Below are 21,171 nucleotides of genomic sequence, written 5' to 3' on the forward strand. Positions count from 1 at the left end.
AGGGGGAATGTTTGTATTTTATGATTATATAATCTAATCCAATAAAAATTTTTATAAAAAAAACCCATGCTAACATATATTCATCTAACCAGGAACAGGACGAAACTTTTCTGTCTCCCATTGCTGTCCTCTGCATCCCTTTACTCGTTGCCCCTGAGGTTGAGAAGACCATCAGAATCAGTGCTATGCATGATGTGGTGATCTATAATAGGACCAGGGGTCATTTCACACTGGAAGTGTGTCGTTGGCATAACTGATTTGCATATGCCACACCCTCTGACATCACTGGGGGAGGCTTTATCACCCTCCAGAGTGCCCTTTTTCTCCCTCCAGAGGAATACAGATATGTATTCCTAGGGTCCTTCTGGAAGATGACAATCAACAGAGAACAATCAAAAGATGACAAAAAATAACCTCAGAGGAAAAAAGTCACTATACAGTGTAGTACACACTAAGGAACAACCCTGTCCTTGCAGTGGCAAAGATCAAACTGAGGGAGAGGTCCCTTTAGTGGGCTTAGACTGCAGTAACTCTGCTTAAAATTGCACTGTAAGTCACTTAACTCTACAGTCCTCTCTAAGTGACCACCTTGTGCACTTGCTAGGCCAGCACAGAGCTTTCTAACACAGTTCAGACCTTAACTGCATCTCCTGGGCAACTCAAGAAGGAAAATGGCATGCTAGGCAGATAACCGAAGCAGTAGAGCTGAGCCTCAGATGAAATGAATTCAAGATCTGTGGATATTTGTATTTATGATCTATGGATTGATTTTTCTCTCTCTGTCTATACCACCCCCCATTCTCTCTCTCCCTCCAGTCCACCCCCCCCACTCTTTCTCTCCCTCTCCCTCTACCACCCCCCACTCTCTCTCTCCCCCTCCACTCCGCACACTCTCTCACACACACTCAGGAGTCAAAAATGAAAGTAAAGCAAATGAAATCAAAGCAGCGTACCCTCCTTTAGAAAGCCAGCCCCAGCAGCTCAGCTTACAGGCAGCCATTCACTCACTCACTCACTCACTCAGGAATCACAAATGAAAATAAAGCAAGTGAAATCAAAGCAGGTTACCCTTCTTTACACCTGCAGCCCGGCTTGCAGGCAGGCAATCACTCACTCAGGAGTCATGAATGAAAGTAAAGCAAATGAAATCAAAGCAGCGTACACTCCTTTAGAAAGCCAGCCCCAGCAGCCCAGCTTACAGGCAGGCAGGCAGGCAGGCAGGCAGGCACTCACTCACTCACTCACTCACTCACTCACTCACTCACTCACTCACTCACTCACTCACTCACTCACTCACTCACTCACTCACTCGGGAATCACGAATGAAAATAAAGCAAGTGAAATCAAAGCAGGTTACCCTTCTTTACACCAGCAGCCCGGCTTGCAGGCAGGCAATCACTCAGGAGTCATAAATGAAAGTAAAGCAAGTGAAATCAAAGCAAACTGCCCTCCTTTACACCAGCAGCCCGGCAGGCAGGCAGGCAGGCAGGCTCCCTCTCTCTCTCTCTCTCTCTCTCTCTCACTCACTCACTCACTCATTCACGAGTCACGAATGAAACTAAAGCAAGTGAAATCAAAGCAGCTTGCCCTCCTTTACACCAGCAGCCCGGTTTGCAGGCAGGCAGGCAGTCACTCTCTCTCACTCACGAGTCACGAAACTAAAGCAAGTGAAATCAAAGCAGCTTGCCCTTCGTTACACCAGCAGCCCAGCTTGCAGGCAGGTAGGCAGGCAGGCAGTCACTCACTCACTCACTCTCTCTCACTCACTCACTCACGAATGAAAGTAAAGCAAGTGAAATCAAAGCAGCTTATCCTCCTTTACAAAGATAGCCCCAGCAGCCCGGCTGCTGCCTCCGCTTCCTGCTGCTAAAGAGATGGGCAGCATGGAGGCAGCGTTGAGGAAGCTACTGGAATGCCATTTTCAGAGCTACTGGAACGCTGTTCCGGCGCGTTCCCCCTCCAAATGAGCCCCGAATAGGACAGGGGAATTGCCAAAAATTCCTCCCCACATACACTAGTAGAAGTGCCCCTTCTATCAGTGGAAAACAACCATTGGATGCAACTTGAGTCCGCCAAACTTTAACTTTCAGTCGTTGGGGAAATAGTATCATAATGTTGATACTTCCAGTGATTCAGTTAATTAGTCAGACAAATATCTTATTCATATGCAAGAGCCATACCCTTTTTTCATATTATAAGGAAACGGCTAGTTAGTCTTTTATATGGAGGGCAGTTGAATTTTAACATGACATCCAATTTCTTTCAGCCTCTTAATTGCATCTATATTTCTTTTATTTTATACAGATTTTCCTTTGGAATAATGGCATCTTTGTATTTCATCATGAAATCTCTATGAATGGTGCTATAGGACTGGCTCTGTTTCCGAGAGGAGGCACTCTTTATCTTGTAGTTGTTCCATCAGATTCCAGTCAAGAAACTCTTTTATATGAATGGTCAGACAACAAATTTAGGAAGTTTCATGAAGTGCCAGTCAGTGGAATAACACAAGTGAAAACTTTAACTTCTGAATCTGATGTTTACTTAATTTTTGCAAAAGGTATTCATACATACAAAATCCGCCTAGTGGAAATATTCAGCTGTTACTATGGAAATAGAATCATGAAATAAAATTGAAAATTGCTATCCTATCAAGAAAAAGTTTCTAGGCCAATTTTTAACAAATGTGCTCTTGACAATCAAAAGCAAAATATAAAGTTTAATGTACAGCTTGTGCTTTTTTTTTAGAAGCATATGTAAATCTGGTAATTTCTAGCTGTCTTGATTTCCTATGAATTTAAATTTGCTTTAAAAAAAAATTTACCCTGACACTTTGTGTTAGAGAGAAAACTTGTAAATGGCTAACTATAATATAGTAGCCTGTCTCATCTGTTGTTTAGCCAAATCATATATCTCCTGTTTTCAATAGCTGTAATCAGAAATTGTGCCCTGACTTGGATGGCCCAAGAATGCCCAACTTCATCAGATTCTGGAAACTAAGCAGGGTCAGCCCTCATGGCCACTAAGTGCAGGGTTACTATGCAGAGGCAGGCAATGGCAAACCACCTGTGTTCCTCACTTGGCTTGAAAAGCATATAGGGTTGCCGAAATTTGGCTGTGACCTGACAACACTTTACACACACAATAGGAAAATATGTTCTTTTTGCGGCATGTAGAGATATTTATTACATTGTCATTTGTTATTGAAACCTGCTTTGAGCTTCCAGGAAAAGTGGTGTAGAAATATCTAAAATAAATAAATATTCTCAGATATAAAGATAATGTTTTAATATATCAGGCATTAATACAAATTATTTTATTTTCTGTATGCAATGTTCGCAGACTTCCTTTTGTTGTTCTTCACAGGAACCAGCAACACATGTGAAATTTTTGTCTGGGAGACAGGGCAATCTTTCTTCAGGCATTTTCAATCTCTTTCCATAAAAGCTGTAAATGAAATCCATACTTTTCTCCCATCCTCAGGTTTAGGTAAGATGACAAAACCCGTATGCCTTTATGATGCTTCACTCATTTTGTGTGTAGGAGTATACAAGCTGTATATGCCATTGTGTGTGAAAAATGCAAGGTTTTTAAAAATTACATGTAGTGGAATTTGCACCTGATAGGGTTTCCAAGGGCATGTGTCCAGCTATTGTGAAAAAGAGGTTGCTGGACTAGATAGACCATTGGTCTGATCCAGCTTGTATCTTCTAATTTACTTTGGCAATTTAAAATGATATGAATACCCGTATTTAAAAGGATAATTAATGTGCTCTTTTTGTGATTGTTATTGCTACTAATTTTCCTGCAATCTGTGTGGCATCCTAGCTCTATAGTATATTATGGAGTTCAGTTCAAAATGGAATAAGCACTATATTGACAAATATATTGGTTCTGGAAGAAATGAATAATTTATTATTGCAGATTGAAGAAACAGCACTCTCTATTAGAGATGGGCATGAACAGCAATACGAACAAAAAAACCCTACGAACAGCCCAATCAGCTGTTCGCGAACAAGCTGTTCTTGAGGCCCCATTGTAAACGAACAGGTGGTCGTTGCAAGCCTCATTCGTTGCTGTTTGTTGCTGTTCATCAAGCCAGACAGTCTGGCACTTGCAGTCAATTCCCTTAGCAACTTAGGCAGAGATGGTCTGAACTCTGTATGAACTCCTGCTGTTGCCCTGGAAACCCCAACCTAAGCCCAATTTAGATTGATAGGTAGGTCTTCCTTTCAAATGTGGAGCTCCAAATTTGTTACAACAAGGGAGCAAAGAGCAGGGGGGGAGGGAGGATCCCAGCTCTGACTTTGCAGAGAGTGGAGAGGGGGAGAGACAGTTGCTGTTGGCATTTTGATAGAGTGCATTGGAGCTTGAATTTTCTTTGTGTGTGGTGGGATAGGGATCTACCCCTTCAAGTTCCAGGGGTGCTGCCAGGCTCTGGACCAGGCTATTATTTACTATTGGTACCTTTCCTGCTGCCTGCTCAGGTCAGGTTTTTGGGAGTGGTGCATTAGGGATCTTAACCAAACTTGGATGATGGCTGGAGGAGAGCCTGCTGGCCCCCACGAACAGCCAACCATGAACATGTTCGTGAACAGGGCCATGTTTGTGGTTGTTCGTGAGTCCCTGTTCGTGGATGGCAACGAACAACGAACATCATGTTCGTTTTTTTTTCTGTTCATGCTCATCTCTACTCTCTATTACTAGCGTGATATTCCAGTATTGCAAGTAAATATAGAGTAAGCTGGTTGAATAGACCTAAAGTTAATAGTTACTGTTGTTCTCTGGTCAGAGCAAGCTGTGCCATTATGCCTACACCCTATTCTACGAGTAAATGTAAAGTTAATTTAAGTGTTAAGCAAATATTTAGACCTTTTCTCTCAGTTGAAATGTTTACAATTTGTATCTCTGAAGTTCTCCCTTTCATATGTTTCTTGATGCAGTTCATGTGCTGTTTGCTGGCAAGGATAAATCAGTTCTCTATTCCTGGAATTCAGAAATAAATCAGTTTTCTCCAGTCCTAGAAGCCCCTTCTGCCAATCATTTCACCACTTTTAATGTAAGGTCACTTAATTCCAACAAAAGCTTAATTGTTCTGTCTGGAGATTTCTATTCCTATGTTTATGAGCTGACTGCAGTATCAAACCAATCAGATTTTATACCGAGGTAGGTTTTTCGATTTTATCCTTTGCCTTGCAGTAGTATAAAAGAGTTTTTCCTGTCCTAATGTTTTAATTAGTTATAATTTGCAAAGTTCCTTCATGGACCCTCTCTTCTTATTTGTTTCCTTGCTGCAGCATTATGGGACATAAATAGTTTCTTATCATTTGAATTTCTAGTGAAAGAACTGTAAAATTCACAAATCAGTGAAGTAGACCTTATTGCTAATGTGAATGATTAGGCACTTATAGAAACAAAGTTGCCTGCCTTCTCCCTTCTGCTGTACCATGCAGTGCCGCCTAAAATCATTGGGGAAGGGGATAAATCTAGTGTAATATGCTTGCTAAAAATATGTATGAATAACATATTTCTTGGAAAGCTAAAACAAAAATGACAGCTAAGAATATATGTAGCCTTGATGGTCCATAGAAAAATCCCAAAACGAAAATAGTGTGATTCCTTTTATTAAAATTAACTGAAATAAAACATCACAACTATCTGTTCTCCAGAACTCTTCATCAGGCTAGATGATAGAAAAGGGGTGGTGTGGTGGGAAAGAAAGATCTTTCAGGCCATTATTCTTAAGGCCTTGTTTCCATCCCAGATAGAGTGCTGTGCTGACTTTAGCTGGTGCACAAGGTGCGATTAATATCAAGTTGCCCTCTTGATCAGTTTAGTAGCACTTGAAATCTTATGTGCCATGTTTTACCTCTGTGAAATAACTGGAGATAAGATGTTTGTGCTCTGACAAAATCATGATGTTTTCTATATTTGTCTTGGAAAACAAGCCTTTAATTATAACTATGTTGCCCATGTGTGTTTTAATGCTAGTTCAGGTGAACTGATATTTAAACCTGGAGACATGGAAGTTGTGGTGGCCATCAATATCTTTGATGACACAGTCCCAGAGGAAGAAGAGTTTTTTCGAGTATGGCTAAAAAATCCCAAAGGTGGTGCAGAAATTGGTCCTAATGGTTATGTGACCATAATTGTTCCCTCTAATGATGATGCTCATGGTGTTGTTGCATTTGCCCAGGTAATATTGAGTTTTATTGTATCATAAGATATTAGTTAAAAACACTATCTTTCTGAAGTTGAATCTGCTTATACCCACTTTATGTCATTCAATATAAATCTGCAAGAAGTAGCAGCTCTCAGGAAAAAAATGCCTGCGCATTGTTAATTAGCAATTGAAGTTTCCTTGGTGTCATTCACTAGAAATTGGAATTTGATTCATGTTATTCACACATTCTTCATTGTAATTTGTTATGATGTAAGATGAGATCATTAAGGCTGAAATCAGGCTTATCAATGAAAATAAGTATTTGTTACCTTGTTTGTTGCACTTGTATTCCACCGAGAACTTGAGGTGCTATATATATTGATTTATCTCACTCTCATTTTATCTGCACTGTACACATGTGGGTTGATAACTGATTTCATGGGCTGAGTGGGGATTTCAGCCTAGGCCTCTCCTGTCCAAACCCAGCACTCTAGCTGCTATTTCACAGTGGCTTCAGAAAAGCTGTGAAAACTCAGAATCTCTGAAAATAAGAATAATTCCTTACATATGATTTGGAAATTCATGTATAAGGGGTTGTATCTAAACTAACTCTTACATAGCATGGACGGCAGTTTGCCTGTGCAAACTTGGGAGTGGATGGCTTGTGGCTTTTTTTTATATATATAAAATATAAGTTTTATTAAGTTTTCAAAAAATACAAAAAAAAGAAAAGAGAACTTCTATGTCTCAGATTCGTGTACAAGATAATCCATTATAAGATCAATATTTCAGAAAAAATTGCAGTATAGACATCAGTCCATAGAAAAAGAAACTGAATAACCACACACCACCTTCTTTCTCTCTTTATATAGTGCATAGTCCATTTAAATCTGGACTGTGCTCTCCAAGCACTTTTTAATTTTCTCGCTTTGTAACCCACCTATTCAATTTCCTTTCTCATTTCTAACAATTATTTATATTTTAAGTGAACATCATCTTAAGGCACATTTCAATTCTTTAATTCTTGAGCCCAGGGTACTAAGCCCTTAGCCTTTCCAGAAGTAAAGCAGAGAGGAGAAAAGAAAAAAAACCCAGAAAGTAGAAGTGAACATCATTACATTCTATTATTAGTCCCATTATTTATATATGTCATTAACTAAATATTTTCTTAAAGGAGAGAAGTATACAATAAAGTTTTTATAACAACCTACCCTCGATCTTTAATATATCAAATCTCAAGCCATCTAAGATTTTCTACTTGTATTTTCATTATATAAAGGCAGAAGAAAAACAAAACAAATATATAGGCAGACTTAGCTTAACCTATAATTTAAATTTAAAAATTAGCACACTAGTTCCCTCTAGTTCCCTAGTGTTTCCCCTGTTAAACCTACCAGCTATCTAATATCAAAATCATTCCCATCCCTTTATTTAAAGGAATAAAAAGATTTCCAATAAAAAGAAATAAGAGGGGGAATAAGAGACACCCAAGACCCGTTTACTGGGTCATACTTTGAATTTCATTTTTGTTCCTCTTATCCCTCCCTCCAAAACAGTATTATGGCCCCTTCTTTCCTACAATACTTTTATTTAAGGAAAAGAAAAGCGCTCCAACAGAAGGAAAGTAAAAAACAAAAATAAGAAGGGGAGCAGAGGACTCCAAGAGCCCCTCTGCCCCACTCCCTCTAATCCAATTATCAAAGCCCCAGGATCATGATTTAAATTCCATCTTCTAGAAATAAAAAAAAATTACAATAAAAAACATAAGAAATAAAAGGGGAAATAAGAGACCCCCAAGACCCGTTTACCAGGTCATACTTTGAATTTCATTTTTGTTCCTCTTCTCCCTCCCTCTAAGAACCCTTCTATCCCACTCCCTCTAATCCAGTTGTCAGAGCCCCAGGATCATGATTTAAGGTCCATCTTTTTTTTCTTCTTCCTTCTGCCTCTAAAATAATGTTGCAACTCTTTCTTTCCAACAATCAACCATAAACGTCTCTTCTTGCCTTCCAAGCATTTTTGCAAGATGTTGATGGATACATTACTATGTCTCTGATTGTCTTTCTTCCTCTTTGTGATGTATTTCTTAGTTGAAGTGCGTTGTGTGCTTTCGTACAGAGGTGATACACTAGATCTCTTCTTCACAGCCTTCCGTCCACGCCCTTCCCCCTTCTTCTCCAGCTTTTGTACTTTCACAGAAAAATACTGGTTTTCTGTTCGCTTTTGTTGTTGTTTCTCCTCCAATTTTCTTTCAAATAAATCTGTCTCATCAAGGTTTTCTTCTAGTTTGGCATCTATCACATTGTCATCTGATTTCAATCCAAGTGTCTCATCTGCTTTTCTTAATAAGTCATTCAGCAGCTTAGAGATTTGCTGCAGCTTTGAAAATATTTCTTCAGGGAGCGCCATTTTATTCACTCGCTTTCATATAGTCACCAAAGATCTCTTAAACCAGGTAAAAAGCTACTTTGCTCTTGCTGCTTATAATTCAGAAGATTTTTGCTACCCAGCTCTCCCCCAGGAAGACACTTTTTGCAATTATACTTCGATGACATTCCTCTGGGTCATAAAACAGCCGCTTCTCCGGAGGATAATGAAACCCCCCTCCTCAACCTGAATAGCCCTCATAAAGCCATAAACAATTCTGTTACTGGAGAGATGTCAGGTAGAATCACTCTTTTTCGGTCCTTCAGTTGTCTTTACTTCTTATTTTGTCAGGAATCTTTGCTTTATTTTTGCTTATTCAAAGTCCCGGAGTTCGCAGTTTGAGAGCCATAAAGTCTTCTTCCTTGGTCCTTGCCTTTGAGCTGGCATGGGGGCTACACAGGGGGTTGCCAGTCCCCTTGAGCTCTTCCACCTTGCTCTGGCCTACCCCCCCTCTCAGTGGGGGGGGGTCTTGGGGACCCGAATCCTCGAGTCCCGAGGAGTCGGGAAGATCATGGCACTGAGCTCATAACTCAGCTGCTGAGACAGCACTGCACCATTCCGGAATGATGGCTTGTGGCTTTTGAGGAGCTTGGGAGTAGATGTCTTGTGTTGTTTTCTCTGAGCTGGATCTTCCTTTACTGTTTCCAACATCCTTCCTGAAAGTCACATGGCTCTTGCAAATGTCTGGTCTGGGCAAAGGAGGCTGCAAGGAGGTGATCAAAGAAGAGGGGGCTGGAGAGATCCAGGCCGGATCCATTAGGAGCGAACCCATCAAAAACAGTTTCTTCATGCCAAACACTAATAAAATGTTTATTACATCTTTTAAAAACACTATTAAATTGGATATCTTAATACCTCATTTATTCTTTTTTAGAATTCGTTATTTAAGCAATTTGAAGAAATGGAACAAGATACCTTGATTACACTGAATGTTGAACGCTTAATCGGTACCTATGGACGTATTACAGTACAGTGGGTAGCCAATGGGAGCATTAGTGATATATTTCCAACTTCAGGAGTGGTATGTATTTTAACAAAACATTTGTTGCAGAACATATCTTCAGATACAATTAGGATGATGTCGTAACTTCTAGTATATCTGGGAACAAATTTATTCCCAGTTTGTACATACAAATGATGAAAAACAGATTTACTAATAATGATGTTATATTGAATTTTTACAGCATGCATAGTGTAAACCATCTACCTGACACACAATGCAATCCCATGGTTGGAGTAACTTTGCATAGGATTGCACTGTCAAATAATAAACTGTTTTCCTTTATAAAATTCAAGTACATTATTAGCTCATAATTCCAGAGGTAGCAGAACTTATTTTATTGCATGCTAAAAAGCAGGAAAGTTAATTTTACAAAAAAAGCTTAACATGTGTTTCTAAAAGGTAGACTGTCCAAAATAGTGCTGAAAACTGACTTGTTCGTTGTCATCCACATTGGGACTGTGCACATGCAGGCCAGCCGCGGAGAGATTTTTCTAGCTTAAAATCTGTTAAGAGGGGTGCTCAGCTCTACTGTGCATGCACTGTAGCTTTCCCGCAAAAACGCGGTTGCTAGGTCGAGCAACCCAGATTCCCTCAATTCTTCTTTCACCACCAAGAGAGATTTGTTTCTAGCATCGCTCAGTGTTTTCTTCGTTCATCATATCTCAGCCTTCCTTGTTCAAAAAATATTGAGAGTGTGGGACCAAAATGACCCAGACGGTTAGACGCAATCAGTGTCTATTATGTTTGGGAGAGGGACATAATGTCTCTGGCTGTAAACTTTGTCAAAGATTCACCCCCAAGGCCAGGAGCAATAGAGCTTCCCGCTTGAAAGCTGCTCTATAGGAGAAATACTTGTTGAGCCCTGACAAACTGGTGAAGCAAAAACCTGCTGTGAAAGGGCAATCTCCTCGATCATTGTGGGGATCATCTGTTCCAAAATGACCATCAGATCTGAAAAACAGTCCTTGGTTCTGAGTAGGGGTGTCCAGAAAAAAGTTCGGGTTTCCTGCTTCAGGTTTACCCGAAGCGGGAAAAAGCTTCGTAAACACCCGAAACCCTAAGCGGCAAGCCACTTTGGATTCAGGTATTTAAACAGCTTCAGTATGCTCCATAAAGATTTGGAGCATACCAAAGTGAGGGGGGACGCTTCCAGCCCCCCCCTCCAGTGGCACAGAAGGGGATTTTTAAACCGGGCCAGTTTGGCTCGAGACGGAAAGGGGCATTGTAAACCCCGACCTGCTTCCATCAGCAGCTTGGCCAGGCAGTTAATCCAAGGGGAGGGAGGATACTCCTTTGCCCACCACTTCGGAGCGACGGGGAAAGGAACATTTAAATGCCTTTTCCCTGTTGCTGTGAAGCAGCAGGGAAAGGGCATTCTTCTCCACCCCCTTGGATCAGCTGCCTGGCCAGGGGAAGGATGCTCCTTTTCCCGCTGCTTTGCAGTGACAGGGAAAGGACATTTCCCTCCCCCACTTCAGTTAGCTGCTTGGCGGGGATTTCCCTGCCAAGACGCTGATCCTGGAGTTTACAATGCCCCTTCCCATGCCGTTGCGCAGCGGCACGGAAAGAGGCATTGTAATTCCCGACCAGCTTCTATCAGTGGATTGGCAAGCCGATGATCCAGGGCGATGCTCCTTTCCACACCACTTTGCAGCAGCAGGAAAAGGGCATTCCCCCCTTTCAATCAGTTGCCTGGCTAGGCAGCTGATTTAAGGGAGGGGGTTAAATGCTCTTTTCCCTGCTGCTCCACAGCAGTGGGGAAAGGGCATTTAACCCGCCCTTCAATCAGCTGCTTGGCAGGGATTTCCCTGCCAAACTGCTGATCCCAGGGTTTAAATGCCCCATTCCCTGCCACTTTGCAGCAGCATGGAAAGGGACATTTAAACCCCAGCGAGCTTGGGAGATGGTATAGAGCTATATTTAAATCCTTAGTCTGGTGGACTAACTCTAACAACTTATTGCAGGGGTGTCAATTTGGTTCCTTCTGTGTGGACGTTTCCGTCTCCACTGATGCATCCTCCTTGGGGTGGGGTGGCCACTGTGGCACACTTTCGATCCAGGATACTTGGTCCCTAGGTGAATCTAAGTTGCACATTAATGTCCTTGAGCTTCGAGAGATCTGTTATTCCCTTGCTTCTTTTACAAGTTCTCTATGCAACGAGAGGGTTCAGATCCCCACAGACAATACAACAGCATTATATTATCTGAACAAGCAAGGAGGAATGGCATCGCTCAAGCTCTGTGCAGAAGCCTTTGGGAAGGGGCTATACTAAACAATGTCCACCCTCAAGCTATTCATATAGTAGGGAGTGCAAACACCACAGCAGATGCTTTCAGCAGAGTGTTTCTAAACCAACACAAGTGGTCCCTGCAGGAGAAATACTTTATACCCATTTTCCAACAATGGAGTTTCCCCTTAATAGACCTATTTGCTTCAGCATCCAACAAGAAGGTCAGCAGTTTCTGCTCCCGAGCAGGGGCAGATCCTCGGTCACAGGGGAATGTGTTTCAGATCCCATGATCTCAAGGCATGTTTTATGCCTTTCCCCCTACCCCATTAATAACCAATGTCCTTTGCAGGATCCGAGCATTTCAAACTTATTACATCTTGATCACCTCCTATTGGCCCTGTCAGGAATGGTTTCCAGTCCTTCACTCTATGGCTCAAGGCTGTTTTTACCAGTTGCCCTTAGTTCCAAATCTGTTACACAGAGGGGATGTCTGGCACCACAATGCTGCCACCCTGAAGTTGACAGCATTGCTACTAGGGATGTGTGATTCGGGTTCCCGATTCGGGATAAATACCTGAATCAGACCTGATCTGTAAAGATTTGGGATTTCTGAATCAAAGCTTCCTGAAATGATATGGGTCACTTCGGGAAGCTTTGGGGCACTTTCAAACCCAGTGGCTGGCTCCAGCTGACTGGCGGAGGAGGATCAGCCAGTTTGGTGTAGTTGTTAAGAGCATGGGACTCTAATTTGGAGAACCAGGTTTGATTCTTCACTCCTCCACTTGAAGCCAGCCGGGTGACCTTGGGTCAGTCACAGCTTCTAGCTCTCTCAGCCCCACCCACCTCACAGGGTGTTTTGTTGTGGGGATAATAATAACATACTTTGTAAACTGCTCTGAGTGGGTGTTAAGTCATCCTGAAAAGCAGTATATAAATTGGTTGTTGTTGTTGTTTAAATTTTAAACTTCAGCTGGCCCACGTGTGGGAGAACTTACCACCTTTTGAGTTGATTCTCCATTTTTGCAATTTTTTCCTGAGAAGGTTCTATTACACATCAGTTTAGAGTTCCTACCCAAGGTGGTGTCCAAGTTTCACTTGCAACAAAAGGTTGTGTTACCTGTGTTCTTTCCCACTCTTATTTCTAGTTCTGAAAGATCTTTACGCACACTTGATGTCAAATGTTCTTTATTTTATTATCTGGACAGAACAAAATGCTTCTGAAAATCTAAGTCCTTGTTTGTGTGTCATTCTGGTACTTGTAGAAAAAATTCGGCTTCCTCCCAGACCTTGTCAAGATGGATTGTCTCAACCATTAAACTTTGTTATCGCAAAGCTGGCGTGAGTTGCCCTTTTTCAATCAAAGCACACTCTACACATGCTCAAGCTGCTTCTGCTGCATTCCTTCGAGGTGTGTCATTGCAGGACGTGTGTCAAGCTGCAACCTGGTCTTCATCCAACATGTTTATCAAGCATTACTCTGTGGATATGAATGCAAGATGTGAATCAGCAGTTGGAAAGCCTGTATTCCAGTTGTTTGGCTGACCACTCACACCTTCCCCCATTGATGAGTAGCTTGCTATACTCCCAGTGTGGGACTGCACAGAAGGACGATGACGAAAAACAGTGTTGCACTTACCTGTAACTATTGTTCGTCAAATATCTTCTGTGCAGGTACACATTCCCTCCCTCCTGCCCTGCTGTGAGTGTTATTTAACTATATTGCTTCTCCGGCAGCTCAGGAGAACTGAGGGAACCTGGGGGTGCTTGCCCTAGCAACCACATTTTGGCAGGAAAGCTACTGCACATGTGCAGTAGGGCCGAGCTCCCCCTTAACAGATTTTAAGCTAGAAAAATCTCTCCATGATTGGCCTGCATGTGCGCAGTCCCAATGTGTGCCTGTATAGAAGATACACGACGAACAACAGTTACAGGTAAGTTATACTTACACTGTTTTTCTTCCAGAGGACTATATTCAACAATTATTGACAAGTAAATCAAAATATATGCAATATTTAAAATCTGTTTCTCACTTCCACTACTTCCCTGCCACTAATGCCTGTTGGTGTCACTTTTACCATAATTAAACTATATCTTACTGAATGGGAAGCCAATTTTATTTCCTAACTATAGTGTTGTTCTATTTCGCTTGATGATATCGTTTCTTAATTGTACAAAAATAAATATACATAGTTCATATATGTTGCATAAATTTGTGAGTTTTTTAAAATGAAATTAGTGACACCATTGAGCCAACATTAAGCACCTCCCACTGGGCAAAGCCAAGCACATGATTAGATCTTTCCCTTTGTAATGAGTGGAATTTAAAATACCTACACTTGGTTGAATTAAATTGCTAGGTCATGCACCATTTACTCTAAAAATGCCATGTTGCCTTACCAGTTGCTTGAATTCTGTTCTGTTCCGTATTTTCTTTCAAATATTTAGATTACGTTTTCAGAAGGCCAAGCTTTGTCCACAATCACATTAACAGTCCTTTCAGATGTCATCCCGGAAATTGCAGAGAGGGTGATTATTACTCTCACTCATGTCAGCACTGTGGGTATTCAAGATCCCAAAAGAGGAGCTATTATTGACCCTGACCGAGCAAAAGCTATACTTACCATTTTGCCTAATGATTCACCCTATGGCATAGTAGGATGGCATGCAGAGTCTCTGTTTGTAAAAGTTGTGGAGCCTCAAGGTGAGTAAATTTTTATCTTCTGAAAGGGAAGATACATATATGTGGATACTTTCAAATCTCCTATTTTTTCACATTTGTGGTGTGGACCTTAACAGAATTTTTTTTAAAAAGCACTCAGAGACGCCCTGTTATGTCAGTAGTGGCTAGATTGAAAGACTGAGATCTGGGCAGCCAATATGCGATTCACCGCTCTGCCGGAAAAGCTTGCTGGGTGACCCTGAGCTAGTCATATACTCTCAGTTTAACTTACCTTATAAGCAGGGCTTTTTTCTGCCAGAACACTCAGGAATGGCATTTGAGCACCTCTTTGTCTGTGTGGGCCCTGCCCCTTGATCTCTAGATGGAGATCAGTTCCCCTAGCAAAGGTAAGCCTACTCCAGAGGTGTTACTGGAAGTGGTCTCCTTGCAATAAATAATTGGGGGGGGGAATTAGCAAGCAAGGAGAATGGCTATACAAGGGGAATAACAAGCGGGAGTAGTCCAGTCTGTGGTGAGGAGAGAGAGAGAGAGAAGCTTCAAACATCCAGCGTCCTCAGCCAAGAGAGCAAGAGGCTCAGAGCAAACCTCAAGGGAACATTGCTTGTGCATCCGGAAACGTGTTCGATTTGAATGAGTCCAGAGCTCTACCTTTAAAATGTGCCCTGAAGTGGAAGAGCCCACCTAGCCATTAGAACAAAGACTCCAATGGTCAGTTCCTGTGTTTGACAAAAGGTTTGAGTTCCTTGATTGGTAGCTGCTGGGGTGTGTGAAAGCAAATGCAAAACATGTTCTAGCACTGCACAAAAAGGATAGTTTGCTGATGAAGTCCACCGGAGCTAAGTTAAGTACTTTTAGGGAGGGACTGTTCTTTCCCAGGAATGACTGTATATACTTATGAATGTCATTTGATTAGCTCCTCAATCATGGACAGGAGATCTCATCACGGAAGAAAGGAAAGGGATGTGTTAAGTGGGGATGACTCTGCGAGACCTTTGTTGCACTGGGCACTTTTGGGGCCAGAGGGACTGCAAGTCCAATCATTTCTTAATCACCCCTCACTCCTGAGTGGCATTCCATTCATGCTGGGTTCTCCTGGGCGGGACTCAGCAACTCTTAAGAGGCTCTCTAGTGGCAGTACAGAAGCCATTTTAACTCCAGAGGCCTGAACATCTTTATTATCATAAGCAGCCATATCCAGGACTGCATATTAAAATGGCAGAGGCCGGTCTGATCGCTTACAGAGGGGGGGAGGTACACGTGGGGGAGGGTGGGGGAATGGCCTGGAACAGGCTGCTGCTGAGCGGAGGAGCACTCCCCCGCTCGGCAGCGGCCCAATCCAGGCCAACAGGGGCCCGACCGTGGTTGTTTCAGACACATTTTGCCCAGTTTGGGACTGAAACGGCCAGGATCAGACCGCTTCTGGTTGGGGGAGTGGTCTCCCGTGTGGCAGCAGCCTATTTGAGGCTGTTTTGGGTCTGATCCTGGCCATTTTCAGCCAAAATGGACCCGAAATGGCTAAAATTGGGCCGAAAACAGCTTGATATGGGCTGCTGCTGTGTGGGGGAGCTGGGCGACGACGGACAGCAAAGGCTCAGGTGGTGCGTCTTCAGGTGCCTACTCAGGACCGTCAATGAAAGGTGCTTCGGGTCATTGCCCCTGCACACTAAGCCATCACAAGTACGGTACCTCACCACATGGAGGTCATTCAAAAGGGCCCGAAAGTGCCTCCATACGGAGAGTTTGAAACATAGCCCACTAACTGTTCCAGGAGGAGGAGGATGAAGGGTTACAGGCCGTGCTGCAGAGGTTGCACCGGAAGACGGAGTAAGGGGTGCAGGCAGGGACAGAAACGAGAGTTTGGGATGGGGATGGGCCTCCTCCACAGCCCCCACAGGTGAGTCTTGGCCTGCTGACTGACTCTGGGGCAAAGCTACTTACTGCTATTACCTGTCACATGGCTGCTCAGGTCAGGTTTCTGTGAGTGGTGGTGTCGTGCTGTAGCCCCCCTCAGTTCCCGGGGCTGCTTTCACGGTTGGGTTCCAAGCTCAGTGGGTATCTTGGATGAGTGCTCACACTGGTTATTATTAGTGCCTGTCCTGCCTGCACTGGTAAGGTGTTTCTGAATGATGCGGTGCCGCTCTAGCCCCCCTCAGTTCTTGGGGCTGCTTCCATGGTCCGGTGCCAGGCTCAGTGGGTTTCTTGGATGACAGTTTGTAAATGTTTGTGTCTTCCTGGTCCTGCTCCGCAGTGCGGCTGGTAACCCTTTGTCCTCCTCTCCCTGAAAAGTTCCCGGTCCCTCTTTCAACCTCTCCCTCTCTGGAACCACTACGACCCTTCCCAACTACTTGTCCTGCCCATCCTGTCCTTTCCACGAAGGCAGGAAGGTGGGTGATGTCTGCAGCCACCGCTTTTGGGTACGAGGGACAGCTCAGGAGCTGTTGCACATGTGGTTGTTTAGCATGGTGCCCCCTATCAATGGCTCCTGCTGTCCCCTCTGAGCAGGGGGGAATGGGTCCCGTGACTTTCCACAAAGGCAGGAAGGTGGGTGATGTTGGTAGCAGCCTCCAATTCGACACAGGAAGGCTGGACAATTGTCTCCAGCAGCAGTCTGCGCATTCCTTCAAGGTGGATCTCCTCACCTGGGGTTCTTAGTTTGAGCTGACTGTCCTCCCAGCTCCACCGTGTCTGGCTGGAGGGACCCTCAATGGCATCAGCCTTCGCTGCAATGCCATCTACTGTAGGGTGCTGAATAGGCTGCCGTGTCCGTGACAGCAGGCCGGTGGGTGATGCTGGGGGCAGCCCACAGGTCCCTATGTGGGCTCCTACCTGTCTGCCCACAATCCCCTTTCCTAGGGGAACTGATGCCTCCCCCACACCGTGGGGGAAGGCATCCTCTACCTCCTTGACAGCCAGCACATGAGCCTCCGCTTCTACACGTTAGGGGCGGGCCCCACCTCCCACACTTGGTTCTTTCCTTCCAACTGTCTAATGCCAGGACAACCAAGATATTTATGCAATAGACCTGTCTCCCCAATATCCCTGTACATAGTATCTGTCTCTCCTGTCAATCCAATACAGGTATTCAATGTCTGCCCCATCTAGGGACGTATGTTGGTGTCTCTGACCCACCAGCGTGTATGTTTGTGTGTGCAAGGCCTCCACGTACACCACCATGTCTTGCTGGAGAGTTTTCTTAGCAGATTGTTGCTGGGTCATTTGGTAATGCAGCAGTTGCCAACATCACCCATCTCCCTGGCATCCGGAAAGTAGCCTCTCTGAGGCCTGGCAGGTGGGCACATGGGGGGGTGCCGCCAGCGAGCAGCCAAACCCCCCACCCCCTGGAGGGGAGGCAGCCTGCCACTGCCTCCCTGAGCTTGCCAGGCCTGGTGGCCGCCGATAAAGCCCATCTCTCTGGCTCCTGGAAGGTGGCCTCTCTGAGGCCTGGCAGGCGGGCACATGGGGGGTGCCACCAGTGAGTGGCCAATCCCCCTGCCCCCTAGAGGGGAGGCAGCCTGCCACCGCCGCCCTGAACCCGCCAGGCCCAGCGGCCGCTGATATCACCCATCTCCCTGGCTCTTGGAAAGTGGCCTCTCTGAGGCCTGGCAGGCAGGCACATGGGGGGGTTCCCAGGTCTAATCGTGAGGGAACCCAAAATTAAACAAACAAGTCTTTACCCACTGGTGAAAGATAACAACAGAAGGGGAGCCTTGGGGAGAGAGTTACAGAGTTTTGGTGCCACAGCCAAGAAGACCCTTTCCTGGATTGCTACCCATCTAATCTCAGAGCGCAGAGGTGCCAAAATCAGGGCCACAGAAGCTGAATGAAGCTACAATCCTAGAGACACTTTCCTGGTATCAATCTGCTTAGCATTGCTCCTGAAGTGTATGTGTAGGGTTAAAGGTGGCAGGGCAGATGGATGGACAGTGTAAAGTGAAAAGAAAGAATTCAGCCTTTGTTTAAAATAATGAGGTCCAGTCAGTTTCTTATACCTTGCTGAATAATCCTCCACCTCTTTCAGGGATTCATATAGCTTTGAAGTATTCTAAAATGCATTTAGCCTCTCATTTCTGCCACAGAGTACTCTGATTGTTCCAGAAATTTGGTAACATGACAAATGTAGTTCACTGAAGCAGAAGAAACTAAATCAAGAAACCATGTGTTGGATATCTTTATTACAAATTTGTTCTTCAATATTTCAGATGAACCAACAATTGTCACTTTACATGTTCTCCGAGAACAAGGATTTGTTGGCGATATCTGTGTGCAGTTAATATCCAAACCTATTTTTTCACTCCCTTTTGTCAATCAAGCCATGGAAAATGAGGATTATCAGTTAGAAAACAAAATGGTTATTATGGCAGAGAATGTGACGATGGCTTCTGTAAGTGTAGTCATTCTGCCGGTGAGTATTTGAAACTATGTTCAGGTTCTTTGCAACTCTATTATTAACCAGCTTATGAACAATATGAATACTTTTATAGTTAATGTGAATGACTTTGTGAAAAATAGGATAGTTCTTATTTACAAACTTTATTACAATATGTGTAGTCTAATTCAGCAATGTTTTCCAAACACTAGACTCCAGATCAGTACCAAGAGCTCTTTCTGGAATTGATAGGGCCTGAACCAGTTCAAAAGGAAATATGCGAGTCCTGGACAAGGCCACAGGGTGCAGCAACACATTGGCCAGCTGGCAACTTCAGACAAGAGTCAATCCTCTTGAGTAGAAAACAAGATGCATACAAAGATAATGATCTTCAGTAACCTAGGGCATCTAGAAATCTTTCGCAACATGGAATGCAAAATGGGTTCCCCCTTTGTTTCAACTTGGCTTCAGGGGTCCATTTGTGCACTCCCTTGAGCTAGCACATAAAATGTCTCCAAGGAAATGGTGCACATTGTAGGAGATCTGCAGCACAGAACCCAGAGGCACTTTAGTGAAATTGTTTTTCCACTTTATTGCAATACACTACACCAGATCAGAAATTGCTGCTCAGCTATAGTGTATTCAATAAATTAAAAGTTAAATTTTGTGACTACCATTCTTCATTTATTTAAATTCAGCTGAAACTAATGCCTAGAATCCACTAACAAAAGTGACTGTGGGACTGAAGTATGGCACTGTCACCTCTTCAACAGGGCTATCCTGAACAGAGTTACCTATTTCTAAATCCATTGGAATCAGTGAGCTTAGAAGTGTTTAACTGCTTAGGCTTGCGCTGCTGGACACAACCCCCCCCCTTCCCAGGGAGTAAGCCTCACTGGGTAGACCTGAGTAGACTTTCTTAGAATTGTCCTTGCATTCTTTCTTCAGTTAAGACCTTTCAGTGAGTCCCTGCTGTGTACTGTTCCTTAGAGACAAAGTGGGTGGTCACCTCAGAAGAGATATTTCCTATTTGTGCTACTGTCCCTACAGATATCTACCAAACTCCTAACCAGGCATCAGGTTAAAACTAGGAATGCCTGAACACCTGCCAGTGGGGAACAGGTAGCAATTGATGGGTTGCTCAGCAGTTTGCAATCCATTGCAAAGCTGGATACTCACAGCCATGAGAAACAGCGATGCAGCAAATTTTGCAGGGAGGAGTGATCAGAAACCCAGCTGATTTCTCTCCACCCCAACAGCTTGGAATGAAAAAAGAGAAACTCTGTCTTTCTCCTCTTCCCTTTGCAATGGGAAGCTTAGAAGCATTGCTTCCATCCCTGCTCAGTTTCGAGCAGAGGGAAAAGAAACAAGCTTTTCCTCCTCCTCTTTTTGCAATAAAGAGAAAAGCATTGTTTCTGTCTCTACACAGTTTAAAGTGAAAGAGAACCGACCTCCTCCTTTTGCAACTTCACTGTGTAGATACTTTGCAAGGGTGGGGGTTGGATCAGAACCCAACTTTCAGCTGGTTTGCCAGTCAGCTGTGAGAGGCTTCTGACCAACAGGCAGTTGTAAACAGGGACAAGATTCAGTGATTTCTCTGTTGTAGTGCAGCTACAGATAAAGCACAGCAGCAATGGGGCCTCCACATGGCATGTTTTCTTGCAGTTTCCCTGCTTCACTTCTTTAGGAGGGGCTACCCCTCTTCCCCTGGTCCACCAGGGCTCTTGAATTTTTAAAAAGAATAAATCAGCAAAATAATATCATTATACAGATATACCATTGTAACAACAGGTGTAGCCAACTCTCTGAATTCCCAGCTGTCATTGAAAAAAGTCTCTAGCACCTTCCCTTGTGAATATCTGCTTTTCCCCTTATATCTCTACAAGAGAAAGGGCTAGAAAAAAAAGGAAACTTGAGTAATCAGAGAACCTGTTATACCTTATTGTTACAATAGTTTTATTGTGATCTTTCCCAAAATGTCTGAGCAAAGATGGTTTGAGAATGAAAAGTCAGGGAAACCCCAGAAGGTGCACAAATGCATCACAATACTGCAGGAAAGCGGGGCAGGGGGACTCTTCCCCAAAGCATTGAATTCAGAGCAGATAACCTGTGTGGAAGTTATCTTGTCCGGCACCCTTTCAAGATTCTTGATACAATCTGAACATACTCCTGACAGCTCATAGTGTTTAACATGGTAAAATATGACTGCCTAATAGGTTCACTGAGATGTTTGTGAAATTTGCTAAAACTTTACTTTTCACTTCAGTTTTTGGTTAATTTTTTTAAAAAGTGCACTGTATGTAT

The 21,171-nt window shown here is 43.5% G+C and overlaps 1 protein-coding gene across 1 annotated transcript in view; it reads left to right on the forward strand.

Annotated features, from left to right (window-relative positions):
- ADGRV1 (adhesion G protein-coupled receptor V1) overlaps positions 1-21,171 on the forward strand; it is a 428,595-nt gene that overhangs the window by 136,423 nt on the left and 271,001 nt on the right. Inside the window, exons 49-55 of the mRNA XM_054987564.1 lie at positions 2,305-2,557; positions 3,340-3,486; positions 4,941-5,163; positions 5,989-6,193; positions 9,462-9,608; positions 14,267-14,522; positions 18,701-18,903. Coding sequence (XP_054843539.1) covers positions 2,305-2,557; positions 3,340-3,486; positions 4,941-5,163; positions 5,989-6,193; positions 9,462-9,608; positions 14,267-14,522; positions 18,701-18,903 — 1,434 coding nt within the window. The remainder of the gene's footprint in view (positions 1-2,304; positions 2,558-3,339; positions 3,487-4,940; positions 5,164-5,988; positions 6,194-9,461; positions 9,609-14,266; positions 14,523-18,700; positions 18,904-21,171) is intronic.

This window comes from Eublepharis macularius, chromosome 8, assembly GCF_028583425.1.
Source record: "Eublepharis macularius isolate TG4126 chromosome 8, MPM_Emac_v1.0, whole genome shotgun sequence".
Lineage (NCBI taxonomy): Eukaryota > Metazoa > Chordata > Lepidosauria > Squamata > Eublepharidae > Eublepharis > Eublepharis macularius.